Source organism: Thamnophis sirtalis, unplaced genomic scaffold (assembly GCF_051295495.1).
Source record: "Thamnophis sirtalis isolate CommonGarterSnake01/CBP01778 unplaced genomic scaffold, rThaSir2_p1.2 scaffold_5, whole genome shotgun sequence".
Taxonomy (NCBI): domain Eukaryota; kingdom Metazoa; phylum Chordata; class Lepidosauria; order Squamata; family Natricidae; genus Thamnophis; species Thamnophis sirtalis.
In genome coordinates, this window is record NW_028261385.1 from 11,696,742 (window position 1) to 11,722,313 (window position 25,572).

At 44.1% G+C, this 25,572-nt stretch overlaps 1 protein-coding gene across 3 annotated transcripts in view; it reads right to left on the reverse strand.

Annotated features, from left to right (window-relative positions):
- The window catches only part of DYM (dymeclin), a 273,814-nt gene that overhangs the window by 25,300 nt on the left and 222,942 nt on the right, over positions 1 to 25,572 (reverse strand). For all 3 annotated transcript variants that reach the window (XM_087715316.1, XM_087715317.1, XM_087715318.1), the window contains one exon: positions 20,037 to 20,150. In XM_087715316.1, coding sequence (XP_087571442.1) covers positions 20,037 to 20,150 — 114 coding nt within the window. The remainder of the gene's footprint in view (positions 1 to 20,036; positions 20,151 to 25,572) is intronic.

Consider the following 25,572-nt stretch of genomic DNA (forward strand, 5'->3'; position numbering starts at 1 on the left):
GGCTCACCCTTGCCACCTTTTAAGTCCATGTCTTTACTTTCTTCTAGAGATAGCAATAGCACTTACACTATATACCACTCCATAGTGCTTTGTAGCCCTTTTTATGTGGTTTACAGAGTCAGCCTCTTGCCCCCAACTATCTGGGTCCTCATTTGACCCACCTCGGAAGGATGGAAGGCTGAGTCCACCTTGAGCCTGGTGACATTCGAACTGCCAAATTGCAGGCAGCCGGCAGTCAGCAGAATTAGCCTGCAGTACTGCATTCCAACCACTGCGCCACCAGGAGTCTTAACCACAAATTCAGAAAACACAGGTAACGGGTGATAGGGAAGGAAACTTATTTGCTTAAATTTTATCTTAAAAATATCCTCTCAGTTACATATGAATTACACGGCCCGATTAATGTAGGAATGGCAGGTTGAGACAACAAGAAACTCACCATCTGGATTTAGCCAAGTTACGTGTATTTAAGGACTTGTAATAATGGCTGTATTGAAAATGAGAATATTCAGGATAGTTACAGAACACAGAATAACTTGGAAGGGACCTTGGAAGACTTGTAGTCCAAACCCCTATTCAAATAGGGGACCCTATACCAGTGATGGCGAACCTGTTCGGCACTGAGTGCTGAAAAGGGAGTGTGCATGCGCACACCCTTCTCTGGGTTGCAACCCGGAAGAGGAGCTGCCCAGGGGGCATGCATGCACTGGAAAGTAAACTTCTGGTTTCTGGTGCGTGCATGGACGCCAGCCAGCTAGTTTTCAGGTTACTGGCGCACATGTGCGCATGCCGATCAGCTGGCCGATGTACATGCTCACGCTGGAAAACGAAAGACCAGCTCTTCCAGTTTTCGGCACTGGCGCTCTCATGAATGCCAGCTGATCATCACGCATGAAGGCATGCCAGAAACCCAGAAGAGGAATGAGCGACGCTGAGCGTGATAGGCAACATGGCTCTGTGTGCCACTTTGGGCACGCGTGGCATAGGTTCGTCATCATGGCCCTATACTCTTTCAGGATAAATGGCTGTCCAATGTCTTTTTTAAAACCTCCAGTGATGGGAGGACCAACAACCTCTGGAGGTAAGCCACTCCATTGATTAGCTGTTCTGTTAGGAAATGTCTCTTTAGTTCTAGGCTGGATCTCTCTTTAATCGTCTTCCAGGCATTATTCCTTGTCTTTCCTAGAAATTATGAATTAGTAATAATTATGAAAGAGGTCTCCATTTAACAACAATTACTTCATTTGTAGAAAAATGTGGCCTCCTACATTTTTCTGGCTTAAGGAAGTAGAGACATAATGGGGATGGACCAAGACAATATGGCCTCTATGTTCTTTCTTAGAAAATGTCTCATCTCTCTGGACTATTTTGTCTTCAAGTACGGAGAAGAAAAGCATGTAAATCTCTTTTTAACAGCCAGGAGAGTTTTGAAAACAAGATTTTGGAACGTTTTCAACAACCTCCATGATGGATGATTACCTGGAATGACAGACTCATTTGTTTAGCCTTCATTTTAGCTGGTTTTATTCTCGTGGGGTCCAGACTGAACAAGGTCAGTGGTTGGCACCAGAAAAGGCCTGGTCTTTAGAGACCTCTGTAAATCCCAGGAAGCGGCAAAGAAGACAGACAAACATCTTCACTGGGTCACAGAGGAGCCGACTGAGAAAAGCAAATGTTAGGGAGATGAACTCAAGTGCAGGAGGAGAGGTTGAGCTACGGCAGCCTTCGTTTTCCACTGAGTCATTCCAAATAAACAAGCCAAAACTTCAGCATGACTGTAAAATAGCTGGGTTTCAGGAACAGATCATAAGGCGAGATGAAAACTAAATACGGCTCTTTGAGGGAAGAAAAACATGGGTATTAATGCCAGCTAGAACGGATGAAATAAGAGTTAAAATTACGGACAGTTAGCAATGCCCTGAACAGCAGGCAGACAAAACAGAAATGAACATTTTACCCATGTATTTGTAGCCTGCCTTTATTATTTTTACAAATAACTCAAAGTGGCAAACTACCTAATACTACTTCCTCCTCCAATATCCTGCACCCATGAGGTTGTTGTTGAGGGGTGACTAGTCCAAAGTTTGAACTGAGTGACTAGTCCAGTGGTTCTCAACCTTCCCAATGCCACGACCCTTTAATACAGTTCCTCGTGTTGTGGTGACCCCCAACCATAAAATTATTTTCGTTGCTACTTCATAACTGTAATTTTGCTACTGTTATGAATCGTAATGTAAAATATCTGATATGCAGTCACGACCCACAGGTTGAGAACCATGGACTAGTCCAAAATTTGTCTGAAATGGTTTTGGTTTTCCAGCTTGAATAGGGGTTGGACTAGAAAATCCCCAAGGTCCCTTCTAATTCTGTTATGGTTACCCAACTGGCTTTCGTGGCTAAAGCAGAATTTGAACTCAGGGTCTCCCAGTTTCTAGCCTGGTGCCTTCACAATTAGAACAAACATCTACAAGAGGAGTGTGCAATAGGTTGAAAATAGCTGAGATGATGCAACAAATGAGGTCAGTAAAGAGGATCGGAATTTCACTTGTTTTATGGGAGACCCAATGGTCAGTGCATATTTATTTCAAAATTAAGCTGCTAACCTTGGATACAAGAGTAGAATCGAGATCATATGAAGTGTTAATACCACTTTATAATGCCTTGGTAAGGCCACACTTGGAATACTGCATTCAATTTCGGTCACTACGATGTAAAAAAGATGCTGAGACTCTAGAAAGAGTGCAGAGAAGAGCAACAAAGATGATTAGGGGACTGAAGACTAAAACATATGAAGAACGGTTGCAGGAACTGGATATGTCTAGTTTAATGAAAAGAAGGACTAGGAGAGGCATGATAGCAGTCTTCCAATATCTCAGGGGTATAAGAAGAGGCAGTCAAACTATTCTCCAAAGCTCCTGAGGGTAGAACAAGAAGCAATGGGTGGAAACTAATCAAGGAGAGAAGCAACTTAGAACTGAGGAGAAATTTCCTGACAGTGAGAACAATTAATAACTTGCCTCCAGAAGTTGTGAATCCTCCAACACTAGAAGCCTTTAAGAAGATGTTGGCTAGCCATTTGTTGGAAGTGTTGTAGGATTTCCTGTCTAAGCAGTGGGTTGGACTAGAAGACCTCCAAGGTCCCTTCCAACACTATTCTATTCTGTATATATTTTTACTGATGTCTTTGAAATGTTTGTTTTTTTGGACATGCTGAATTTTTTAAAAAAATTGGGAAGCTCTATTTTAAACTAATTTCATTCATTGACTGAAACTCTGTTTCTTCCATATGTTTCTTTCTCATCTCTCTTCCCTCATTCATCTTTATGGTATATAATTTAGTTTGGATTGAGAGTGTGGCTAGTTTAATGTCACCCAGTGAGTTTCCATTTCTGAAAGTGGCATTGAAATCTGTGTTGCCCTGCCTAACTCCACATTTTAATCATTGCATTACATGCTGGAGTCTTGGTTTTATTGTTTTTTTTTTAAATGATGTGTTATGAATCCAGAGTAAATCAAATCTTGAGTTAGTTGGGAAAGAGTATAGTATGCACAATTCTTACTTCTGGCAGGAGCAGCTCAACAAAACTCATATGTAACTCAAGAACTCCCAATGGGCTCTTAAGAATAAACCAAATCTTCTCACTCTGATGGGTTAATGGATGAATAAAGTAGCTTTTGATTCACATATAACAATAAATTGTGGAGAAAGGTTGAGGTTTATTGGATTTATATGCCGCCCTTCTCCGAAAGACTCCAGGCGGCGTACAACATAAAAGAAAACACACATTACAAAAATTAAAAGGGTCATTAAATAAAGTATCCAAAAAACCCAATTGATATTTACAATAAAATTTTAAAAATTAAATTAAAATTAACAACCAAATTAATCCTGTATTTTATTCTAATCAGGCCAGGCCGGCTTGCTGGAAAAGCCAACCTTTTAGGGCGCGTTGGAAGGACCGGAAGTCAGGGATTATGCGAAGCTCCGGGGGGGGGGGGGCAGCTCATTCCAGAGGGAAAGCGCTCCCACAAAGCCATCAGGTTTGCCATTGCAGTTGGCAGGATGATCCAAATGAAAGAAATAACAGAGTTGGGACGGACCTTGGAAGTCTTCTAATCCAACACCCTACTCGAGCAGGAGAGCCTATAGTTGTTCTGATGTAGGCTGCCCAAGAGCATGAAGCAAACTCCTGGTCCAGACAAAAAGCCATTTCATTAATTTACTGTGAATTCTCCTCTTCACATTCCGCAAAGTCTTTCAAGGGAGGATTTACAGTCACAGACCTTATGTGGCTTGGAGAGCTGCCAGGCCGATATCTGCAAAACCCGGCAAGGAGTCTCGAAAAGTCACGAACCAATTAAGCGAACTAACTGTCTCCTGCAAACTCCACTCCCCTTTCACTTCTCTTTCATTTCATCGTCCACCTGTGGCCTTACTCCCAAGTCAACCCTTGTTCTTTAGCTTTTCCCTTCGTCTGGCATCTCTGCGCGGTTCCACCACAAAAGCGCGTAGGACAAAATCGCGCTCGACAAAAGCGCGCTGTGACGTCATCACAGCGCGACGAAAAAGATCGAAAAAATGTAAAAATAAAGCTAAAACCTTCCCCTAACCCCCCCAAACCTAACCCTAAACCTAACCCTAAACCTAACTCTTAACCTAACCCTAAACCTAACCCTAAACCTAACTGTTAAAGTAACGAAAAACCTAACGCTAACCCTTATCCTAACCCTAACGCTAACGCTAACGCTCTAAAGCTAACCCTAACCCTTAACCTAACCCTAACCCTAACCCTAACCCTTACCTTTATGTGAATCGGCTTGCTTTAATTTAATTTTTATTAATTTTTATTTGAATTTTTCGATCTTTTTCGTCGCGCTGTGATGACGTCAAAGGCGCGATTTTGTCGATCGCGCTTTTGCCGTCCGCGCTTTTGACGGGTCACGCTCCGCGCATGGACACACTGGGAACAAGCTCCAGCTGTTCCTCTGCCTCACTGATGTCTGACTCTGAAGGCAGCTGATAACTGACATATGGCCCTGGCCCCCTCTCTGCCTCTGACACAGAGCCCTCATCAGAGCCCTCCCCAGACTCCAGGACTGGCCCATGTTCCTCCCCAACCTCCTCACTGTCTGAATCTGCTGCCAGCTATGCTGGCAGGCGACAACAATAGTACTATTTCAGACAAATGGTTGTCCTAATATCCTAATGTTAGAATTGCTCTTGAATACCGTAATCCAAAATTCTAAGGAAATATGATTTATCGCTGCATACAAATGCAGCCATACCTGGCAAGAAAATGAAGATAAGCTATCTTTCTCAGGAAATATATATGTAAACAAGGAAATGTGGTGACCTCTAGTAGTTTGGTGAATCAATGGAGTGACAGATGCATTTGAGTGTCGGCCTAAAAAGAGAAACGCCTACAAGATTCAAGAGTCCTAATAAGGGACTGGCGCACGGAAGCAGGGGGTGGGATTGAAAACTTTTAGCAACCGGTTCTCTGCCTGGTTGCTGGGTGGGCGTGGGCATGACCTACTCAGCCCCCTGCACCATGGTGGGGGGTGGGGTGGGGTTTCACCCTCCCCAGGATCTGGAGGCTTTCCTCGAGTCTCCGGGAAGGTGAAAACAGCCTCCCCTGGAAGCCTGAAATTGGCCCATTTCCAGATTCCCAGGAGGACCATTTTTCACCAAAACAGGCTGCATGGACACTCCTGGAAGAGGCGGAACGGGATGGGTGGGGCCAGCCAGTCCTTTCAACTACCGGTTCGGTGAACCAGATGTAAAATTAGTATCCGTTTCACCCAAACAGATCCAAACCGGCTGAATCCCCCCCCCTCCTGCACGGGAGGCCCTGCCTACTGTTACCATCTATCTCCACTTCCATCGGTGATGAGCTTGAAAGGCGTTTCCGAGACAAAAGCCAGTGTATTAACTTCAGTATATTAACTTCATATTTAACAGCTTTGCTGGACACAGATTTCAGATTTCTTTGGAAAGTAACAAAAAGACCGTAGTTAATGTTACACCTTATGGGCTGCATTAGAACATAAGCCACTGAAACAATTCCCTGTTGGCAAGGCTGTGTTCTCTGCCAGATTTTGAGGAAACAATTTTAGATTTGGAGCTCTCTGGCATATAAACTTCATTGCCAAATAAATGATAAAATCCCAAAACATTTCCCAGTCCTTTATTTTTCATTTAGAGTATATTTTTACTGCTTGCCTAATTTATACTGAAACAAAGGCTACACACATCAGAGAATGGTTTGCAGATGTTGAAAATAGCATTTCGCTTGTATCTAGGGAAGCATCATGTATGTTTGCGTGTCTCTTTGTGGTTTTCTCTTTTTCGCCTTCCCTTGGAACCATACTCCGAAGGACAAAATGCTTACATATATATGTATATTCTGAGGAGTGCCAAACCTATAGGGCTGCCAATCACGCGTGGCTTGCCAGGAAAAGATGTGATTTATACACATGTGCCATTCATGATTAAATACTGTTTGCACGTACTTAACACTCAGAAAAGATAGCCAACAAATTGAGCTGTCATGCACAATGTGGCAAATGGCTTCCCAAACTACTCATCCAACATTTCAGGGAGCAATTTTTTAAAAAACTCATGACTGGTAAAGCAAGGATTGGTTTATAATTTTGAATGATTTAAGTTTCTTCTTTGCACAGAAACCTACCCATTTTCATATAGACAAACTAGGTCCGTACTTTCAAAGGTTCAGGAAAGTTTCTAGAGCCGTGATGGCAAACCTGTGGCACACGAAGCCATGTTTGCTGGCATGTCAGCAGTCAGCTCTGGTGTGCATACATGCGCTGGCCAGCTGATTTTTGGTCTTCCAGAGGGCCGGGGGAAGCCATTTTTGCCCTCCCCAGCCTCCAGAGGCTTTCCTGAAGCACAGGGAGGGCAAAAAATGGCCTCAACAGGCTAATCGGAAGTTGGGAAACAATCCATTTCTGGCTTCCGGAGGGGGGCCGGGGGTGGCTGTTTTCACCCTCCCCAGGCTTCAGGAAAGCCTCCGGAGTCTGGAGAGGGGTCGCACCCCCTCAGGGGAGGGGAGGTTTGCATGCGTACGCACAGGTGGGAGGGGAGGATTGAATTGGTGTGGGCACATAGACACATGCGGTTCGCCATCACTGTTCTAGAGCATTTATTGCACCAAAATTGCAATCTTTCAGCCTTTGTAAAACAGAATCACCAGGCTCAGAATCCATGGGTTACATAACATTTGAACCAGTGGTGGGATTCAATTTTTTTTTACAACCAGTTCTGTGGATGTGGCTTGATGGGCATGGTGTGACTTGGTGGGCGTGGCAGGGGAAGGTTACTGCAAAATCCCCATTCCTTCTTGATAAGCTGGGACTCGAGAGGCAGAGAATAATTGGGGCGGGGCCAGCCAGAGGTGGTATTTACCAGTTCTCTGAACTAATCAAAATTTCAGCTACTGGTTCTCCAGAACTGGCCAAAACCTGCCGAATACCACCTCTGATTTGAACCCATTTTTATTTCCTCCATTTACCTCAGAGTTGAAAAGAACCACGATTAGTGAATATGAATAACTCAAGATCAATCTTTCCATGCAATCATAATGGCTTTCTTCAACCTTGTCTTAACTAGGAGTTGCTTTGCTGGTGTCCTTTATTAGGAGACATTAGTACCGTGGCACGACAAAACCGCGAAGCCTTTATCCGCGGAGACATAAGCACGTCGCTAAAGCCGCGACATCATCACCGTGCGTCATCACCGCCGCGACAACAGCGCGGCAACAGAAGGGCGCTTTAAAACGGCGCCGTGGCAGAAAGCCAATTTCAATTAAGGTAAGGGTTAGGATTAGGTTTAGGGGTTTGTTTTAGGGTTTGTTTTAGGGTTTGTTTTAGGGTTAGGTTTAGGGTTAGGTTTAGGGTACTGAGTGCTTGGGAATGCGCGGATTTGCCCTCCGCGATTAGGGTTGCGTTTTTCCTTAGCGCTTAGAACGGCGCGAATTAGTCTTCACGCTTATGTCTCCGCGGATAAGGGCTTCGCGGATTTGTGGTGGAACCCTTTAGTACAGTGGTTCTCCAGCTTAGCAACTTTAAAATGTGTGGACTTCAACTCCCAGAATTCACCAGCCAGCATGGGGGAATTCTGGGAGTTGAAGTCCACACATCTTAAAGTGGCTAAGCTTCAGAAACACTGCTTTAACTGAACTCTAGATCCAGCATCAACAAGATCACCTGTTTCACGGAACCACTTGCTTCGGCAGCTGAGGCCTACTGGCCCAGAACAGCCAAAAAAATGCTAGGCTTGCTAGCAGTGGTGGTGACACCATTCCACTTTCAAGGAAAAAATATCACAACACCGAAAAAACCCAACAACCCCCATCCACCCCCAACTTCTGCATCAAAATGGTCAGGAGCATGACTTCATTTTTTTAAAAATTTAGAGGTAGAGAAAATAGCAATAGAAATAGTTAGATTTATATACCGCTTCATAGGGCTTTCAGCCCTCTCTAAGCGGTTTACAGAGTCAGCATATCGCCCCCAACAACAATCCGGGTCCTCATTTTACCCACCTCGGAAGGATGGAAGGCTGAATCAACCTTGAGCCTGGTGGGATTTGAACAGCTGAACTGCTGAACTGCAGTCAGCTGAAGTAGCCTGCAGTGCTGCATTTAACCACTGCGCCACCTTGGCTCTTAATATATAAGGGATGCGGTGGCTCAGTGGCTAAGACCCTGAGCTTGTCAATTTAAAAAGTCGGCAGTTCAGCGGTTTGAATCCCTAGAGCCACCTAAAGGAGTGAGCTCCTGTTACTTGTCCCAGGTTCTGCCAACCCAGCAGTTCGAAAGCATGTAAAAATGCAAGTAGAAAAATAGGAACCACCTTTGGTGGGAAGGTAACAGCGCTCCGGCGTTGAGTCATGCCAGCCACATGACAACCTGGGGCAGGTTGTTACATTCCCTAGCCAAGCACCTAGAAGTTATCACCACGAAATATATGTTGTTCCAAGTAGGTTCATCTTTTGCAAAATTAGCAGTAATAAGGCCAGTAATTATGGGATGCGGTCGCTCAGTGGCTAAGATGCTGAGCTTGTCAATCAGAAAGGTCGGCAGTTCAGCAGTTCGAATCCCTAGCGCCACGTAACTGAGTGAGCTCCCGTTCCTGGTCCCAGTTTCTGCCAACCTAGCAGTTCGAAAGCACGTTAAAAAATGCAAGTAGAAAAATAGGAACCACCTTTGGTGGGAAGGTAACAGCGTCCCATGCGCCTTCAGCGTTTAGTCATGCTGGCCACATGACCATGGAGATGTCTTCGGACAGCGCTGGCTCTTCGGCTTTGAAACGGAGAGGAGTACCGCACCCTAGAGTCGGGAACGACCAGCACATACGTGCGAGGGGAACCTTTATCTTTACCTTAGGAAATAAATATCAGGGCAAACGTGCTGAATCTCCTTTTTTTTATTTTTATATTGCACACTCAAAAGAACAGGGCTCCTGTCAGAAGAGGACTTCAGAGCGCAAACGAAGCCAGAGAATGCACTCTGTAATTTCTGAAGCTGAGAGCAAACCAGATTTCGTCAGTGAGGTTTGGCAATCGAAGGCATTCTGTAACTAGTTTTCATTTCCTGATAAATGAATGGTCCGGTGGGAAAAGCCAGGCCGAGGTTTTTTTTTTTTGCAATTGTGGAGACACCACTGAAAGACTCCCTGACGGAGCCAGACTGCCGAGCCAAACAGCACCAACTGAGGAGGAGGAGGAGGAGGAGGAGGCTTGGAAGGCCCAGATCTCATTAAAGCTCTTACCGAAGAACAATATGTGCTTTTCACACATGTGACAGCCTTTAAAAAAATCCAGAGGGACCGAAATCCACTTCCTGCATGGGCTGTGCTGAGCCACTGCGCTGGAAGAATTAGTACCGGCGAGCTTTTAGCTGCGCTTCTTACGGAGGCATTTTTAAAAAAAATAAACCTCATACCAGGGAAATCAATTTTGAAATGTTAGCAATAAATAAATAGATAAAATCAACGTTTGGGGACGAAAGAAACTTTGGATAGTTTTTTTTTTTTTTAAGCCTGCCAAAAATGCAGACGAAGCTTCCAATTGGAAAGAGCCGATAGCTAGATTGCGTTTTAGGAATGTTAAAAACTCGGGTTTTTTTGGAATCTAACGTAGTAAATCATTAAAACCTGACATTCAAAAAATGACTGTGAATGCATCAAATGCTATTGGTCTATCTGTCGCCTGCCCATCCATCCTGGTCCGAAAAGAGGAACATATTATAAACAAAAAACACTGCCACAACTTTGGCACTTCATGAGATAGGTCTCTAAGTTTAAACTATTCCACCTATGACAACAATACCAACAGGTGCATCTGAAAAGAATGCATGTGGCACTAACTCTATGAAAACATGTTTATTTCCTGCCTCACAGCACATGTAAGGGTGGCGCCGTGGCTCAGTGCTTAAGGTGCTGGGTTTATCCTCTGGAAAGGCGGCAGTCTAGGTTTGAGACCCAAGTGCCATGAGATGGGATGAGCTCCTGTTACTTGCCTTAGCTCCACATGCCAGTTGCCAGAGTCTGACTACTGTTCATGTGAGGATGCAATGGTCATAAGTGAGAGGACCGTTTGTAAGTCACATTTTTCAATGCCGCTGTAGCATTGAATGGTTGTTAAATGAATTGTTGTAGGTTGAGGTCCACCTAGTGTAAAGATGGTAAAAGATGCTAACGATGATGTCTTCAACAAAATAGCATGTCACTCTTGAACTTAAAAATAAAGGGGAATCAGAATATTTTGAAGTCTGGAATAGATTTTATGATTGGTATAAGACAAGGTGACAAGACTGGAACAAACTATATATATATATTGTGCTTGGACAGAAGAAATGATAATGTATTTAATATGCTAATTGTCAATAGTTGTGACTAGTTGTATATAATGTGAATATTATAGTCACTCCGACTTTGCGATACTGCATTGTTTTAAATGTAAAAATAATAAAAATATATTAGGAAAAAAAAATAGCACGCCACTTAACACCACTGTGAAGAACCAGAAGTTAATTGCCACATCAGCAATTATCTTTGCTGATAAATTAACAATTTATTAATGTATTAAATTTCAAATTAACAATTCCTTTAGTTTGCTGTTTGGCTAACTTGGTGCTAATTAGGAAGATATTTAAGCTAGGAAGAACTATCATAGTTGAGGATCTTGGTGTGATGCTGAGCCTTAATTATTTATTAAACTGATTGACATTTATATAGATTTATATTCCTAAAATACAGACTCTACCATGTCATGAACAGCTTTTGGTTTGTAGGCCTAGGAACATGGCAAAGAGGATAATTTGATGTAACTAGAAAGAAGCTTACTTTTCTGATTTTAAGGAACAGATCCCGGAAATGAATTTGTTATCAAGCTGAAGTCTCTGTGATCTACACATTGGAAGAGGACACTGCACAGTGGCAGAAATCGGTCTATATTCAAGGACTGCATTAATTTCATATTGTTATCTATGGTCATTGCATGGATTTTTTTTCTTTTGCCATGTTCAGTTTCTTAATCACTATAATATATTTACGATTCCTTTTTTTGGGGGGGGGGTGTACAGTCTAATCACAATATACTGTTTTTTCCTCCCTTGGTGATTCAGGTTTTTTTTTCATTTTTGTACTTCATTATTTCAAAATAAATAAAATGCCTTAAAAGGGCAGCTCTCTCAGGAATTTTATAAGCAGAGGATGCCAAACCCCCTTTCTACATCCCCCACAAAAAGGGTACCCGTTTATTATTACTGTATTTTTCTGGAGTATAAGACGCACCAAGATTTTGAAGAGGCAAATTTTTTAAAAAACCATTTTTGCACTCTGCAGACCTCCCCAAAACGGCCCATTTTTCTGCGAAAATGGGCCTGGTTTTTTTTGCCAAAAAAGGGCATGCATAGCCTTTAGAAGGCTTGTAGCATACTCCTCAGGGCTGCCCCCTCCCCAAAATGAGCAAAAAACGGCCCATTTTTTCGCTCATTTTTGCCTTCCCCAGCCCCCAGCAGCACTCTGAAAGTCTCCTAAAGGCTGTGCATGGCCATTTTTGCAAAGAGGGCGGGGTTTCCGGAGGTCAAAAATGCTGTATTCAGTGTATAAGACGCACTCAGATTTTCACCCTCTTTTTTGAGGGAAAAAGGTGCATCTTATACTCTGAAAAATACGGTATATCCAGCAATCAAAGAAAACAATTATTTTACATACAGAATATTTCTCTGGAATCTTTTCCTAAGCTATCTGTGGTCATGGCCATCACAGCACATTGCAGTTAACAACTCCATAGGCTGAAGGAACAGTACGGCAGGCGTTACCCGTGATACTTTAACCATTTCATTGGGAGAATTTTGTATTCAGAGGTGAATGTTTGGGGGGGGGGGGAGGGAGAGGGTGCATCATATTTTATATCCTTAGTAGAGACTATTTATAGCTCAGGGTTGAATTGTAGGGTCCTTGCTGCCCTCTGAGCTTGGTTTCCCTGCAAACGTTTCATTACCAAACTAGGTAACATTATGAGTGCACTGATGATGTTACTTCGTTTGGTAATGAAACGTCTGCAAGAAAACCACCAAGCTCAGAGAGCACCAAGGATCTCACAGTTTACATCCATTCTGAGAAATAAACAAGTCAACAGAAACAAGACTCTTGTGGATACTTTCCTGGTGTTAACATTTATCGAAGCACAAATGGTTTGCAATTAAAGCCCTGATGTGGGAAAAGCTTTTTAGCCGTAATAATAAAAATCCTTCTTATAGTACACCCATGCATGGGTTTCTCCAAAGCTATAAAGAACCCCAATTATTTGCTTGCATGAGTGAGGTGGTATATTAACTTGATTAAATATAAATAAATAGGATATTTCCCAAAGATCAAACTCCTGTTCCTTGGTAACCATTAGTGGCGGCTTAGCTGCAGCTATGCAAAATGCTAAGCAACTACTCCTCACATTCTTGGATGCAGGACAAAAATAAGGTTGTTAAGTTACAAAGAAAAAATGTTTTATAGAGCGCTCCTTAAAGCGGAAAAGCTGGGTAATTATGTTCTGTCACAGAACTCTGTGGCTTGCTTACCATAAAAATTGGATACGACATGAATGAGCTTTTATGGCAGAAATTCAAGGAATTCTCGCTAATGGCCTTTGCCCATGTTGAGAGGGAAAAGTTGGGTTTACACTCCTTTTTCATCAGGGACCAAAGGGTGCTATTGAAGCATGAGAGGACTTTTTTATATAGCTTTAAGGCTAGAAAGACAAGTAAAATAAATTGAGTCATTCTTTCTTGCATTAGTCAGCATTTCTGCCTTAATTTTCTTCTTCCTGAATGGCACATTCCCCTATCACTGTCTGATATCTCTTCTCCATGCCATAGGATTTCTCCATCTCCAGATGTCAGCTGGGGAATTCTGGGAGTTGAAGTCTGCAGTTGTTGAGATGGAGGAGTGCTGACAGAGATAATGTATGTATTAGATTTTATTACCTTATAAGTAATTTGAGATGGTGAATATGCCTTCTTCTTCTTCTTCTTCTTCTTCTTCTTCTTCTTCTTCTTCTTCTTCTTCTTCTTCGTCATCGTCATCGTCATCATCATCATCATCTTCTTTTAACGAACCCATAATCCCCTGAGGGGTGGAGTCTGGGCAACTGAATGGAGCTAGCAAAGTGCTTAATGGCCTTCTGCCCTTCCTGTCACCAATACAGAGTTTTGTTCAGCAGATATATTCTCATTGTGCCCAAAGAGAGAAATATCTGCCTCTATCTAGGATCGAACTCACAGCCTCCTGATTGTGAAGCGAGAGCTCCGCCTCTAGGCCTCCATACCACTCAGGTGGTGAACATGCCTTACTCCTCCTATTTTCCCCCTGACAACAACCCTGTGAGGTGGGTTGGGTTGAAGTCACCCAGCCAGCTTTCATGCCAATGGTAAGATTAGAACTCACCATCTCCTGGTGTCTGACCCAAAGTCACCTAGCTGGATTTCATGCCTAAGTCGGGACTAGAACTCACAGCCTCCTGGTTTCTAGGCCGGCACCTTAACCACTATACTGGTTTAATTAATATGCTTAATGTTTTGATCTAAACAAAATAAGGAATATTGTTTAAGTCCAGTACTGATGGCAGCTACACTATAAAAGCAAAACTCCAGGTGCTTTGAATTCTCTGGTTATTCACAATTTAAAAATAAATTTTCTACAGCTGATCTGGGCGATTTCTCATTCTCTATAGTTATATTTATTGAAATATGCACTAGAGTATTTTGAGAGCTTATTGATACCTGGGGTGAGGTAAGAGTGCACATCCCGCGTTTCAAGCATTAAGAATAATATATAAATAAGGTCATTTCAACACATGCGATCTCCGCTTGCAGAATTACACAGAGGTTATGGATGCCATGATAAACACCACTGCTGTGAAATCAAGCAATCCTTTGACCAATCTTAAATGTAACTAGGACCTTATGTGGAAAAATAACTTCTCTTTCTAGCAGCAAAATAAACTAATCCTTGCAATGAACGAGACTTTTTAAAAAAAGAAACCTTTTTCAGGAGACTTTAAACTTCCCTGATATTTTTAAGTCAAGAAGAGATATTTTATTGGTGATGTTGATGGCATTTTCAGTAATTCATTTTGCGGATATTTCATAGAACCACCTGCCAAAATGCAATTGCTTTAATCTTTTTTAGAAGGTTTAGATTTCAGCAATAAGGTGTACTGAGAAGTAATCAGGGTCACCGAGTCCAAACCACATTCAGCGAAGGAAACCAAATTAAGATTATTTATACCCAATGCTTATCTAGGGTCTGCATTAATATATCCTATGAAGATCTAAGAGTTTTCTCTATAAGACCAGATGACAGGAATCGAAGCTCATCAGATCTGCCTGGCAGCTATAGCTAAAAAAAATAAAAAGAGAAAGATTTCCCCCCCCCCACCCTCCATGCCCCCACCAAAAAAGAGACCAGAATTGGGGGAGGGAATCCATCTAGTAGCCCTCTTCGCATCCTGTCCTGTCTTGGAATTTAGTCCAGTGTAGACATATCATTCAAGTACAGGTAGTCCTTGATTTCCAACCACAACTGAGCCCAGAATTTATGTTGCTGAGCGAGACATTTGTTAAGTGAATCTTGCCTCGTTTTACAAACTTTCTTGCCACAGTTGTTAAGTGAATCACTGCAGTTGTTAAGTTACTTAACAACACGCGCTCACATTTGCGAACCGATAGGGAAGGTAGGAAGGTACGTGGTGGCTCAGTGGCTAAGACGCTGAGCTTGTCGATCAAAAGGTCGGCGGTTCAGCGGTTCGAATCCCTAGCGCCGCGTAACGGAGTGAGCTCCCGTTACTTGTCGCAGCTTCTGCCAACCTAGCAGTCTGAAAGCATGTAAAAAGTAGAAAAATAGGAACCACCTTTGGTGGGAAGGTAACAGCGTTCTGTGCACCTTTGGCGTTTAGTCATGCTGGCCACATGACCACGGAGACGTCTTCGGACAGCGCTGGCTCTTTGGCTTTGAAACGGAGATGAGCAGCGCCCTCTAGAGCCAGAAACAACTAGCACATATGTGCAAAGAGAGCCTTTACCTTTAGGGAAGGTAAGTGAATCCCACCGCTGGTCGTAAGTATGAAAAATGGTCATAAGTCACTTTTTTCAGGGCCACTGTAACTTTGAATGTTGTAAGCCAAGGACTATCTATACTCACAGGTTTGGGGAAAACCAATCCAGATTTCTTCTTGAAACCATTTCACAAACCAAGCCAACCAAGCACTATATTGACGTGCCTCTCTAATTAATCTTTCTTTCTACACATTTAAATCTTAGCCACCTATTCTCAAGCTTATCTTTCAAAATTCAAAACTGTGGTTTTCTCCATGAAAAAGAAGCGATATTTTCCTGCTCCAGAGTCCCATGGCTACAATTGCTTGATGATTATAAATGCTTGCTTTTGGAGATTCTCATTTACAGACCAGGCATCGTTATCTTATCCGAAGGAATTGTACATCCATGCCGTAATATTCATTTTGGGATTAAGAATGTACTAATTCTAAGAGCCTCCCTTTGGTTATTCATCCCTCTAGCTAGTTTTGGAGGGGGTTTCCCCCCACCATAAAATTTAGTGCATTTGTAGCCATCTGCTAGGGGTGGAGGGGGGGCAGTATTTTGGACTGCTGGAGGGAAAGAGGATTTGCATACAAATAAACCAAACAGAGCACAATTTTCCCCCCTTCCTGTTTGAATTTTAAGGGACGTATGACGTATTTCAATGCTCTGCTAAGAAAGATTTAACAAACACAGCTATTCTATGCAACACTTCTTAAAAAAAACAAAACCACGAGCAAAGAACAAATAAAATTGGGAAACTCAACGGGGAAAACCATTTATAAAATAAATGTTTTCTCTTCAACTAGATCAACTGGCAGGAAATGTCTTTCAAAAGCATTTGAATGCGATCTCTTTAAAGGCTACGTGTATCTCATAAAAGGCGAACATCAGCTTCCAGTTAGTAAACGTCTGGCATTCGGAACAAGTTAACCCACATATTACCCCCCAAAAGAGGGGGAGGGCAGCTATCTGCCTAGGGTCCACAAAAAATGCCGAGATAACTCCCAGACAGGGTTTTGCTTTTCTGAGTCCCAAATGCTCAATCCAGAGATCATTCCACCCAAAGGAAGGAAGGAAAGAAGGAAGGGGGGAGGAGAGAGAGGGGGGGGAGAGAAAGAGAGAGAAAAGAGAGGGAGAGAGAGAAAGAGAGAGGAAAGAGAGAGGCAGATAAAAGAGAGGGCGGGAGGGAGAGAGGAAAGAGAGCGGGGAAGAGAAAGTGGGGGGGAAAGAGAAAGAGGGAGGGAGAGAAAGAGAGAGAAAAGAGAAAGGGAGGGAGGGAGAGATTAGAAAGAGAGAGAGAGAGAAAGAAAAGCGAAAGAGAGAAGAGAGGGAGGGAAGGAGGGAGGAAAGAGAGAGGGAGGGAGGGTGAGAAAAGAAAAGGGGGAGAGAGAGAGAAGAGAGAGAGAGGAAAAAGAAAGAGGGAGAGAGCGAGGGAAAGAAAAGAGGGAGAGGAAAGAGAAAGAGAGAGGGAGGGAGAGAAAGAGAGGGAGGGAGAGATTAGAAAGACAGAGATACGGGAAAGAGAGAGGGAGGGGGAGAAGAGAGAGAGAGGAAAGAGAAAGAGAGAAAAGAGTGGGAGGGAGAGAAGAAAGAGAGGGGGAAGAGAAAGAGAGAGGGAGGGGGAGAGTGAAAAAAGAGAGGGGAGGGAAGGAGATTAGAAAGAGAGAGATAGAGGAAAGAGAAAGAGGGAGGCAGAGAAAAGAAAGGGAGGGAGGGATGGAGAGAGACAGACAGACAGACAGACAGACTCTGAACTTTGGAAGTGGGAAGAAAAGATAAGAGGGAAGACCCAATGCGTGCTTGGACTAATCGCCCACATCTTAAAGTGCCTCCTTTTCATAATCTTCTGCCATAAAATGGAAAGCCTGCAAATGTGGGCCGCCTTGTCTGGGGAAGGAGACAGCTCTATCTTTGAACGCGGCCGCCTCCCCAGCCCGAGACGGGGGCCTATTAACGTGGCTTTATCTCCTCCTCCCACAAGGTGAAGGGAAAATCTTAAAGAGCTGGAGATTTCAACACCTGCCGTTTTATCTCCTGGCTCCTGCTGCTATCATCTAAGGCGGTTAATTACCCAGTTTGGACTTCTCCTGCAGGAGACGGGGCAAAAAAACAGCCGGCAGCACTTTTAAACTGACAGCTAATTATGTTGCGCTTATCTCCAACAGCAGTCAGAGCAAGAGGCGGCCTCACTTCCCAGTTCTCAAGCCCTGGACTCGCCAAATAAAGGCCCTTTGCTCTTTGCAGGTGGACTCCTCGACTTACGACCGCAACCGAGCCCAATGTTTCGACGGCAGCCAAGAAAGGTCATAAAAGCAAGGCAAGGCGCACTCGACGACGTCTCGCTTGGCAACAGAAATTCTGGGGCTCGACTGTGGTCGTAAGTCGAGAGGGCTGCCTTGTACGCGGTCAGGTATATTTGAACTTGCGGCCTTTCTCGCTACGGTTGTAAAGTGATTCACAGCGGTTGTTAAATTAATTAGAATAGAATAGAATTGGAAGGGACCTTGGAGGTCTTCTAGTCCAACCCCCTGCTATGGGGGGAAACCCTACACCACTTCAGACAAATGGCTATCCAACGTGTTGGGGCATTCACAACTTCTGGAGGAAAGTTGTTCCATTGATTAATTGTTCCAACTGGTTCGGCCGAGTAGGTAGTAACTCGGTCACCCACACTGGTTCTATTGGCACCACCATAGGTGTCACCATCTTGGCTTTTTTTTTTCATTACTGCACATGTATGCACGTGAGCGTTCGAAGCACACCCCTGAGTGAACCAGCAGTAAAAGAATCCGGAACCCACCCCTGGCGTGAGCTGAAATGGACTCCAGAGGATGGGAAGGCCTGGAGGAACGTCATGCATGGGATCGCAATGGGCCGGACACAACTTCGCAACTAACAACCACAAATGATCCACCATTGAGTTGGAATATTCAACAAAACGTAAGAACATCACACACCGTATATGTTCAGTGGGAAAGCGAGTGAACGGTCAGATATCCAAGTATCCTTAGTTACATTTTCAGTATATAAACATTCTCTTCTCAATTATCTAAACAAATGTAAGTCCTTGTTATCTTAACTTACAGTGTGTTCCTGTGTACGATATTACTCTAAATAGCTTATTTGAACCTCCTGCTTCTCCTAAAGGGGCAACTGTTGATTCCAAGAGGTTGTTTTGGGGTACACAAATAATCCCCCACTTACAACAGTACCTTTAGTGACCGTTTGAAGTGACAACGGCATTGAAAAAGGGGCCATTGTCCGCACTTGAAACCACTGCAGCATCTCCATAGTCACGTGATCAAAATTCAGGAAATGCAGGCTTGACAACCGGCACGTACTTATGACGGTTGCAGTGTCCTGCCACGACCACTTGTCCTGACAAACGAAGTCAGTGGCGAAGCTGGATTCACTTTACAACCCTGCTACTAACATAAAAACTGCAGTGCGTCAACACTGAAAGTTGGCCTGAGCTAGGCCATTTTCTAACTTCAAGGTTGCCACACAGGAGCTGAGGGTCAGGGAGGGGGAGGGGGTTTCTAGCCAAAACAAAATACTTTCTCTTGGGAACCAAGGACATTCCCACAGCGTGTAGACATTTCACGCTCCCCCTATTAAAAAAATCTGCTGCTGTACCCCATTCTCTGCAGCCTGTCCCTAAAAGCAACCTGTTTTGCTTTTAGGAATAAATATTTTTTTCTTTCCTCACAGCTCTCTGGATCTCATTTTTATTTGTTCTTTTGTAATCCTGGCTTGTTGTTCTTCTGATACCAGGAACAATTATACTCTGCTCATTCTCAATAAGCGGTAATGACTGTCTATTCTAGCCCAATTCTAACGGCCCAGCCGTTAGAATGTGCAGTATTGCAAGCAAACTCTGCCCACTGCCAGGAGTTCAATCCTGACTAGTTCAAAGTTGACTCAGCCTCCCGTCTTTCCGAGGTCGATAAAATGAGGACCCAAATTGTTGGAGGCAATATGCTGACATTTTAAACCCCACAAAGAGTGCTGTAAAGCACCGTGAAGCGGTATATAACTCTAAGTCAGTGTTTCTCAACCTTGGCAACTTGAAGATGTCCGGACTTCACCTCCCAGAATTCCCCAGCCAGCATTCGCTGGCTGGGGAATTCTGGGAGTTGAAGTCCGGACATCTTCAAGTTGCCAAAGTTGAGAAACACTGCTCTAAGTGCTACTGCTCTTGCTAATTCAAAGCACTATTTTTAATTTACAGAGCCCTAAACAGTTGTAGGCCCTCTCTCTATGTCATCTACCATAAGAATATGAGAAGAAAGACCTCTTTTGGAGACTTTTGGATATAGGATATAAACAAGGAAGGAAAGTTTCTCTGTGCAAGAAATTTCAGGAACCTGAAAAAGAGAAAAGTAATCTTAAAATTGGCTTCGCCGCACTCACCCGGAGCCTGTCTTTGGGTAGGGCAACAGCTCCTTGTTTGATAATCTCGAGTACCCGTTCCACTGACAGCGCAGCTCCGGGATGCTCGATCCGTGAGCTGAAGAAGCTGATTACCTTGAATGAAACAGGAGATAAAGACAAGAACATGACTTAAACGAAGCAGTGCCAGGAATCTGCCAGCCACATTAAAAAACAAAATGTGAAAATGTGCACAACTGGATTATGGCGATGATTGAGTGGTTTCCTCATGGGAATTCGGCAACTATATAGCTGAATGCCAGATTAAAACGAAGACTAAATATTTATAAACCGAATGAGCCGGTGTTTAAGTATTGTTTCAAATCTGCTTATTTGAGAATTGGGATCTAAAAATATCCATATATCTGTACAGCAATGGTTCTCATCCTTTTCTTTACCATGGACCTTCTTTAAATATCTTTTGTGGCAGTGGTGAAATTATTATTTTTTTGTTACTGGTTCTGTGGGTGTGACAAGGGAAGGATATTGCAAAATCCCCATTCCCTCTCCACTCCAGGGGGAAGGATACTGCAAAATCCCCATTCTCTCCCCACTCCAGGGGAAGGATACTGCGAAATCTCCATTCTCTCCCCACTCCAGGGGAAGGATACTGTAAAATCCCCATTCTCTCCCCACTCCAGGGGAAGGATACTGCAAAATCTCCATTCCCTCCCCACTCCAGGAGAAGGATACTGCAAAATCTCCATTCTCTCCCCACTCCAGGAGAAGGATACTGCAAAATCTCCATTCTCTCCCCACTCCAGGGGAAGGATACTGCAAAATCTCCATTCTCTCCCCACTCCAGGGGAAGGATACTGCAAAATCTCCATTCCCTCCCCACTCCAGGAGAAGGATACTGCAAAATCTCCATTCTCTCCCCACTCCAGGGGAAGGATACTGCAAAATCTCCATTCCCTCCCCACTCCAGGAGAAGGATACTGCAAAATCTCCATTCCCTCCCCACTCCAGGAGAAGGATACTGCAAAATCTCCATTCTCTCCCCACTCCAGGGGAAGGATACTGCAAAATCTCCATTCTCTCCCCACTCCAGGAGAAGGATACTGCAAAATCCCTATTCCCTCTCCACTCCAGGGGGAAGGATATTGCAAAATCTCCATTCTCTCCCCACTCCAGGGGAAGGATACTGCAAAATCTCCATTCTCTCCCCACTCCAGGGAAAGGATATTGCAAAATCTCCATTCTCTCCCCACTCCAGGGAAAGGATACTGCAAAATCCCTATTCCCTCCCCACTCCAGGGGGAAGGATACTGCAAAATCTCCATTCTCTCCCCACTCCAGGGAAAGGATACTGCAAAATCTCCATTCTCTCCCCACTCCAGGGAAAGGATACTGCAAAATCTCCATTCTCTACCCACTCTAGGGAAAGGATCCTGCAAAATCTCCATTCTCTCCCCACTCCAGGGGAAGGATACTGTAAAATCTCCATTCTCTCCCCACTCCAGGAGAAGGATACTGCAAAATCTCCATTCTCTCCCCACTCCAGGAGAAGGATACTGCAAAATCTCCATTCTCTCCCCACTCCAGGAGAAGGATACTGCAAAATCTCCATTCTCTCCCCACTCCAGGGGAAGGATACTGCAAAATCCCTATTCCCTCCCCACTCCAGGGGGAAGGATACTGCAAAATCTCCATTCTCTCCCCACTCCAGGGGGAAGGATATTGCAAAATCTCCATTCTCTCCCCACTCCAGGGAAAGGATACTGCAAAATCCCTATTCCCTCCCCACTCCAGGGGGAAGGATACTGCAAAATCTCCATTCTCTCCCCACTCCAGGGAAAGGATATTGCAAAATCTCCATTCTCTCCCCACTCCAGGGAAAGGATACTGCAAAATCCCTATTCCCTCCCCACTCCAGGGGGAAGGATACTGCAAAATCTCCATTCTCTCCCCACTCCAGGGAAAGGATACTGCAAAATCTCCATTCTCTCCCCACTCCAGGGAAAGGATACTGCAAAATCTCCATTCTCTACCCACTCTAGGGAAAGGATACTGCAAAATCCCTATTCCCTCTCCACTCCAGGGGGAAGGATACTGCAAACTCTCCATTCTCTCTGAACTCCAGGGAAAGGATCCTACAAAATCTCCATTCTCTCCCCACTCCAGAAGAAGGATACTGCAAAATCTCCATTCTCTCCCCACTCCAGGGAAAGGATACTGCAAAATCCCTATTCCCTCCCCACTCCAGGGGGAAGGATACTGCAAAATCTCCATTCTCTCCCCACTCCAGGGAAAGGATACTGCAAAATCTCCATTCTCTCCCCACTCCAGGGAAAGGATACTGCAAAATCTCCATTCTCTACCCACTCTAGGGAAAGGATACTGCAAAATCCCTATTCCCTCTCCACTCCAGGGGGAAGGATACTGCAAACTCTCCATTCTCTCTGAACTCCAGGGAAAGGATCCTACAAAATCTCCATTCTCTCCCCACTCCAGAAGAAGGATACTGCAAAATCCCCATTCCCTCCCCACTCCTGGGGGAAGGATACTGCAAAATCCCCATTCTCTCCCCACTCTGGGGCCAGCTAAAGGTGGTATTTGCCGCTTCTCCGAACTACTCAAAATTTCCCCTACCGGTTCTCTAGAACCTGTTAGAACCTGCTGAATTTCACTCCTGTTTTGTGGCCACCGACATAGTCACGGATTCCCAAGATTTAAGACATAAATCATAACATTCCTTCCAGTCTTTGTAGCTCTCCTGTGACGACATCGTGCCCCTCCCTCCAGGCGTAAGCGGGCCACAGGTTGAGAAACATGTATAGCATAGAGATCAGGGAATTAAGTTGTAAATACTCCACAGTGGCCCGCATTCAAATCTTACCATTATGTACCTTCTACTGCCTTATGTACATTCTACTGCCTGTCATTTAGTGCACACTTAGCACCATATACCAGTTTTTTAAAAATAATTACTTTGCCACAAAATTACTTTTATGGGAGTTGTTGGGGGGGGGGGGAGAGTCAAGCCTCCAAATGTTGGTCATTCGAAAACACCGCATTCACAATAAGGTATGAAAGGCCAGGGCCACACACGAAACTGATTTATCAGTTTAATTTAACCATTTATCTAAAATGGTACAGGGCCGTGATGGCTAACCTGTGGCCCGCACAGCCCTCTCTGCGGGCATGCGAGTTGTTGCCCCAGCTCAGCTCCACTGTGCATGCACACGCGCTTCCTGCCGACCAGATGATTTTCGGGTCTCTGCCGCGCATGCGTGGGGGGGCACATGCAGATGTACATGCATGCATGGGGGGAGTGGAGAAATCACGCACGCATGCATGGAGTGGGGGGAGCACTGGAGGGGGTACAGTGCCCCTGCCCTCTGGTCCATTTTTGTTCCCAGGAGTCTTCAAGGGGGCCTGCTAGGCTCAAAAAATGGGGTACAGGGGGGGGTTGTGTGAGCATGCGGGGGGGAGGGAAAGGTAGAGCGAGGGGGGTGCTGTGTGCTCATGTGCAGCGGGATGGGGCGCGGGGAGGGGGTGTTGCCCATGCATTGCATTATGGGTGTGGGAACGGACATGTACAATACAATACAATACAATACAATACAATAGCAGAGTTGGAAGGGACCTTCGAGGTCTTCTAGTCCAACTTAGGCAGGAAACCCTATACCATTTCAGATAAACGGCTATCCAACATCTTCTTAAAGACTTCCAGTGTTGGAGCATTCACAACTTCTGGAGGCAACTTCTGTTCCACTGATTAATTGTTCTAACTTTCTTTGACTCCCTCTTCTTTGTGGCAACCCCTGAGATATTGGAAGACTGCTATCATGTCTCCCCTAGTCCTTCTTTCTATTAAACTAGACAGACCCAGTTCCTGCAACCGTTCTTCATATGTTTTAGTCTCCAGTCCCTTAATCACCTTTGTTGCTCTTCTCTGCACTCTTTCTAGAGTCTCCACATCTTTTCTACATCGTGGCGACCAAAACTGAATGCAGTATTCCAAGTGTGGCCTTAGCAAGGCTTTATAAAGTGGTATTAACACTTCAAGTGATCTTGATTCTATCCCTCTGTTTATGCAGCCTAGAACTGTGTTGGCAGCTGCTGCACATGGCTGGCTCCTATTTAAATGGTTCTCCACTAAGACTCCAAGATCCCTTTCACAGTTACTATGCGTATGCTTTCAGCATGCAACAACAAAAAGGTTAGCCATAATTGGACTAGAAGACCTCCAAGGTCCCTTCCAACTCTGTTATTCTGAAAGGGATCTCAACCAGCCTAACAATGCCTCTAAATATACACCTTATCTTGAGACATCAGGTAGACAGGAATACTGGCCCTGCCATTGAGCCTGCTAACATTCCTTTAATAATCTCCCTTCAAGGACTTGGAAATGGTTTGCTGCTTGCCATTCCTTTGTACTCCAGCGTGTTAAGACACCCCACCTGGAGCCATTAAGCCTCATTAGGCCTTTACAACTCTGCAGCTATTAGTAAAACAAAAAGAGAGCTGATGGTCTGATTATTCAGGGATTCAAATGAGACACACCACTCCTGCAAGCAAACTACAGACGCTGCCTCCCTAATTTGGAGCAACAGCACCCAACGCTTGGGAGAAAAAAGTGCAAAGCAAATGAAAAATTCAGTAGGGGAAAAAAAAATGTTTACTCAGTAATGGAATCACTTTGCTGATACTAATAATTTCTTACTGTAAATCCTAAACATATTTCTTTCCAAAATGTGAAAAGCAACCAATTAGAAGTAGACTTTTTTTTTTACAATGCACTTGCAATAAAATGAATTTTTAAAGGGGGAAATAGTACGCCCTTTTAATCTGCTATGTTGGTTTCAGGTTCCAAATACTTTGCTATATTTTTCTCTAGGAAAGGAATCGGCAATGTTGGACAAAATATCCATCTGGTTCAGTTCCAAGCGGGGAAAAAAAGACACTGGAAACATGGAGGCTGATTGGAAAGATGGTTTGTTGATGAACGGGACCACATGGGGCTGAGAATGAAGGCTATACTCTCTCTTACGCCTTGCCCTTGAGCTTCCTGTTCCTGCGCAAGGAATGTCTTCTATTGGCTGTAGTCAGACTCCCATGGGGCCATGTGGGGTCATGTTTGTCTGAATCAAGTTTGGTTGAACCTTGAGCTGATGCAACGCCCTTAGGAGATTCTGCAATGCAGTGAGGGCTGCTGCTAGATCAGGGGTAGTCAACCTTTTTATACCTACCGCCCACTTTTGTATCTCTGTTAGTAGTAAAATTTTCTAACCGCCCACCAGTTCCACAATAATGGTGATTTATAAAGAAGGGAAGTAACTTTACTTTATAAAATTTATAAAGCAGAGTTACAGCAAACCCCTACCGCCCACCATGAAAGCTGGAACACCCACTAGTGGGCGGTAGGGACCAGGTTGACTACCACTGCGCTAGATAATCCTATTACCGTATTTTTCAGATTATAAAACGCACTGGAGTATAAGATGCACCAAGATTTTGAATAGGCAAATTTTTTAAAAAAAAGTTTTGGCACTCTGCAAACCTCCCCAAAATG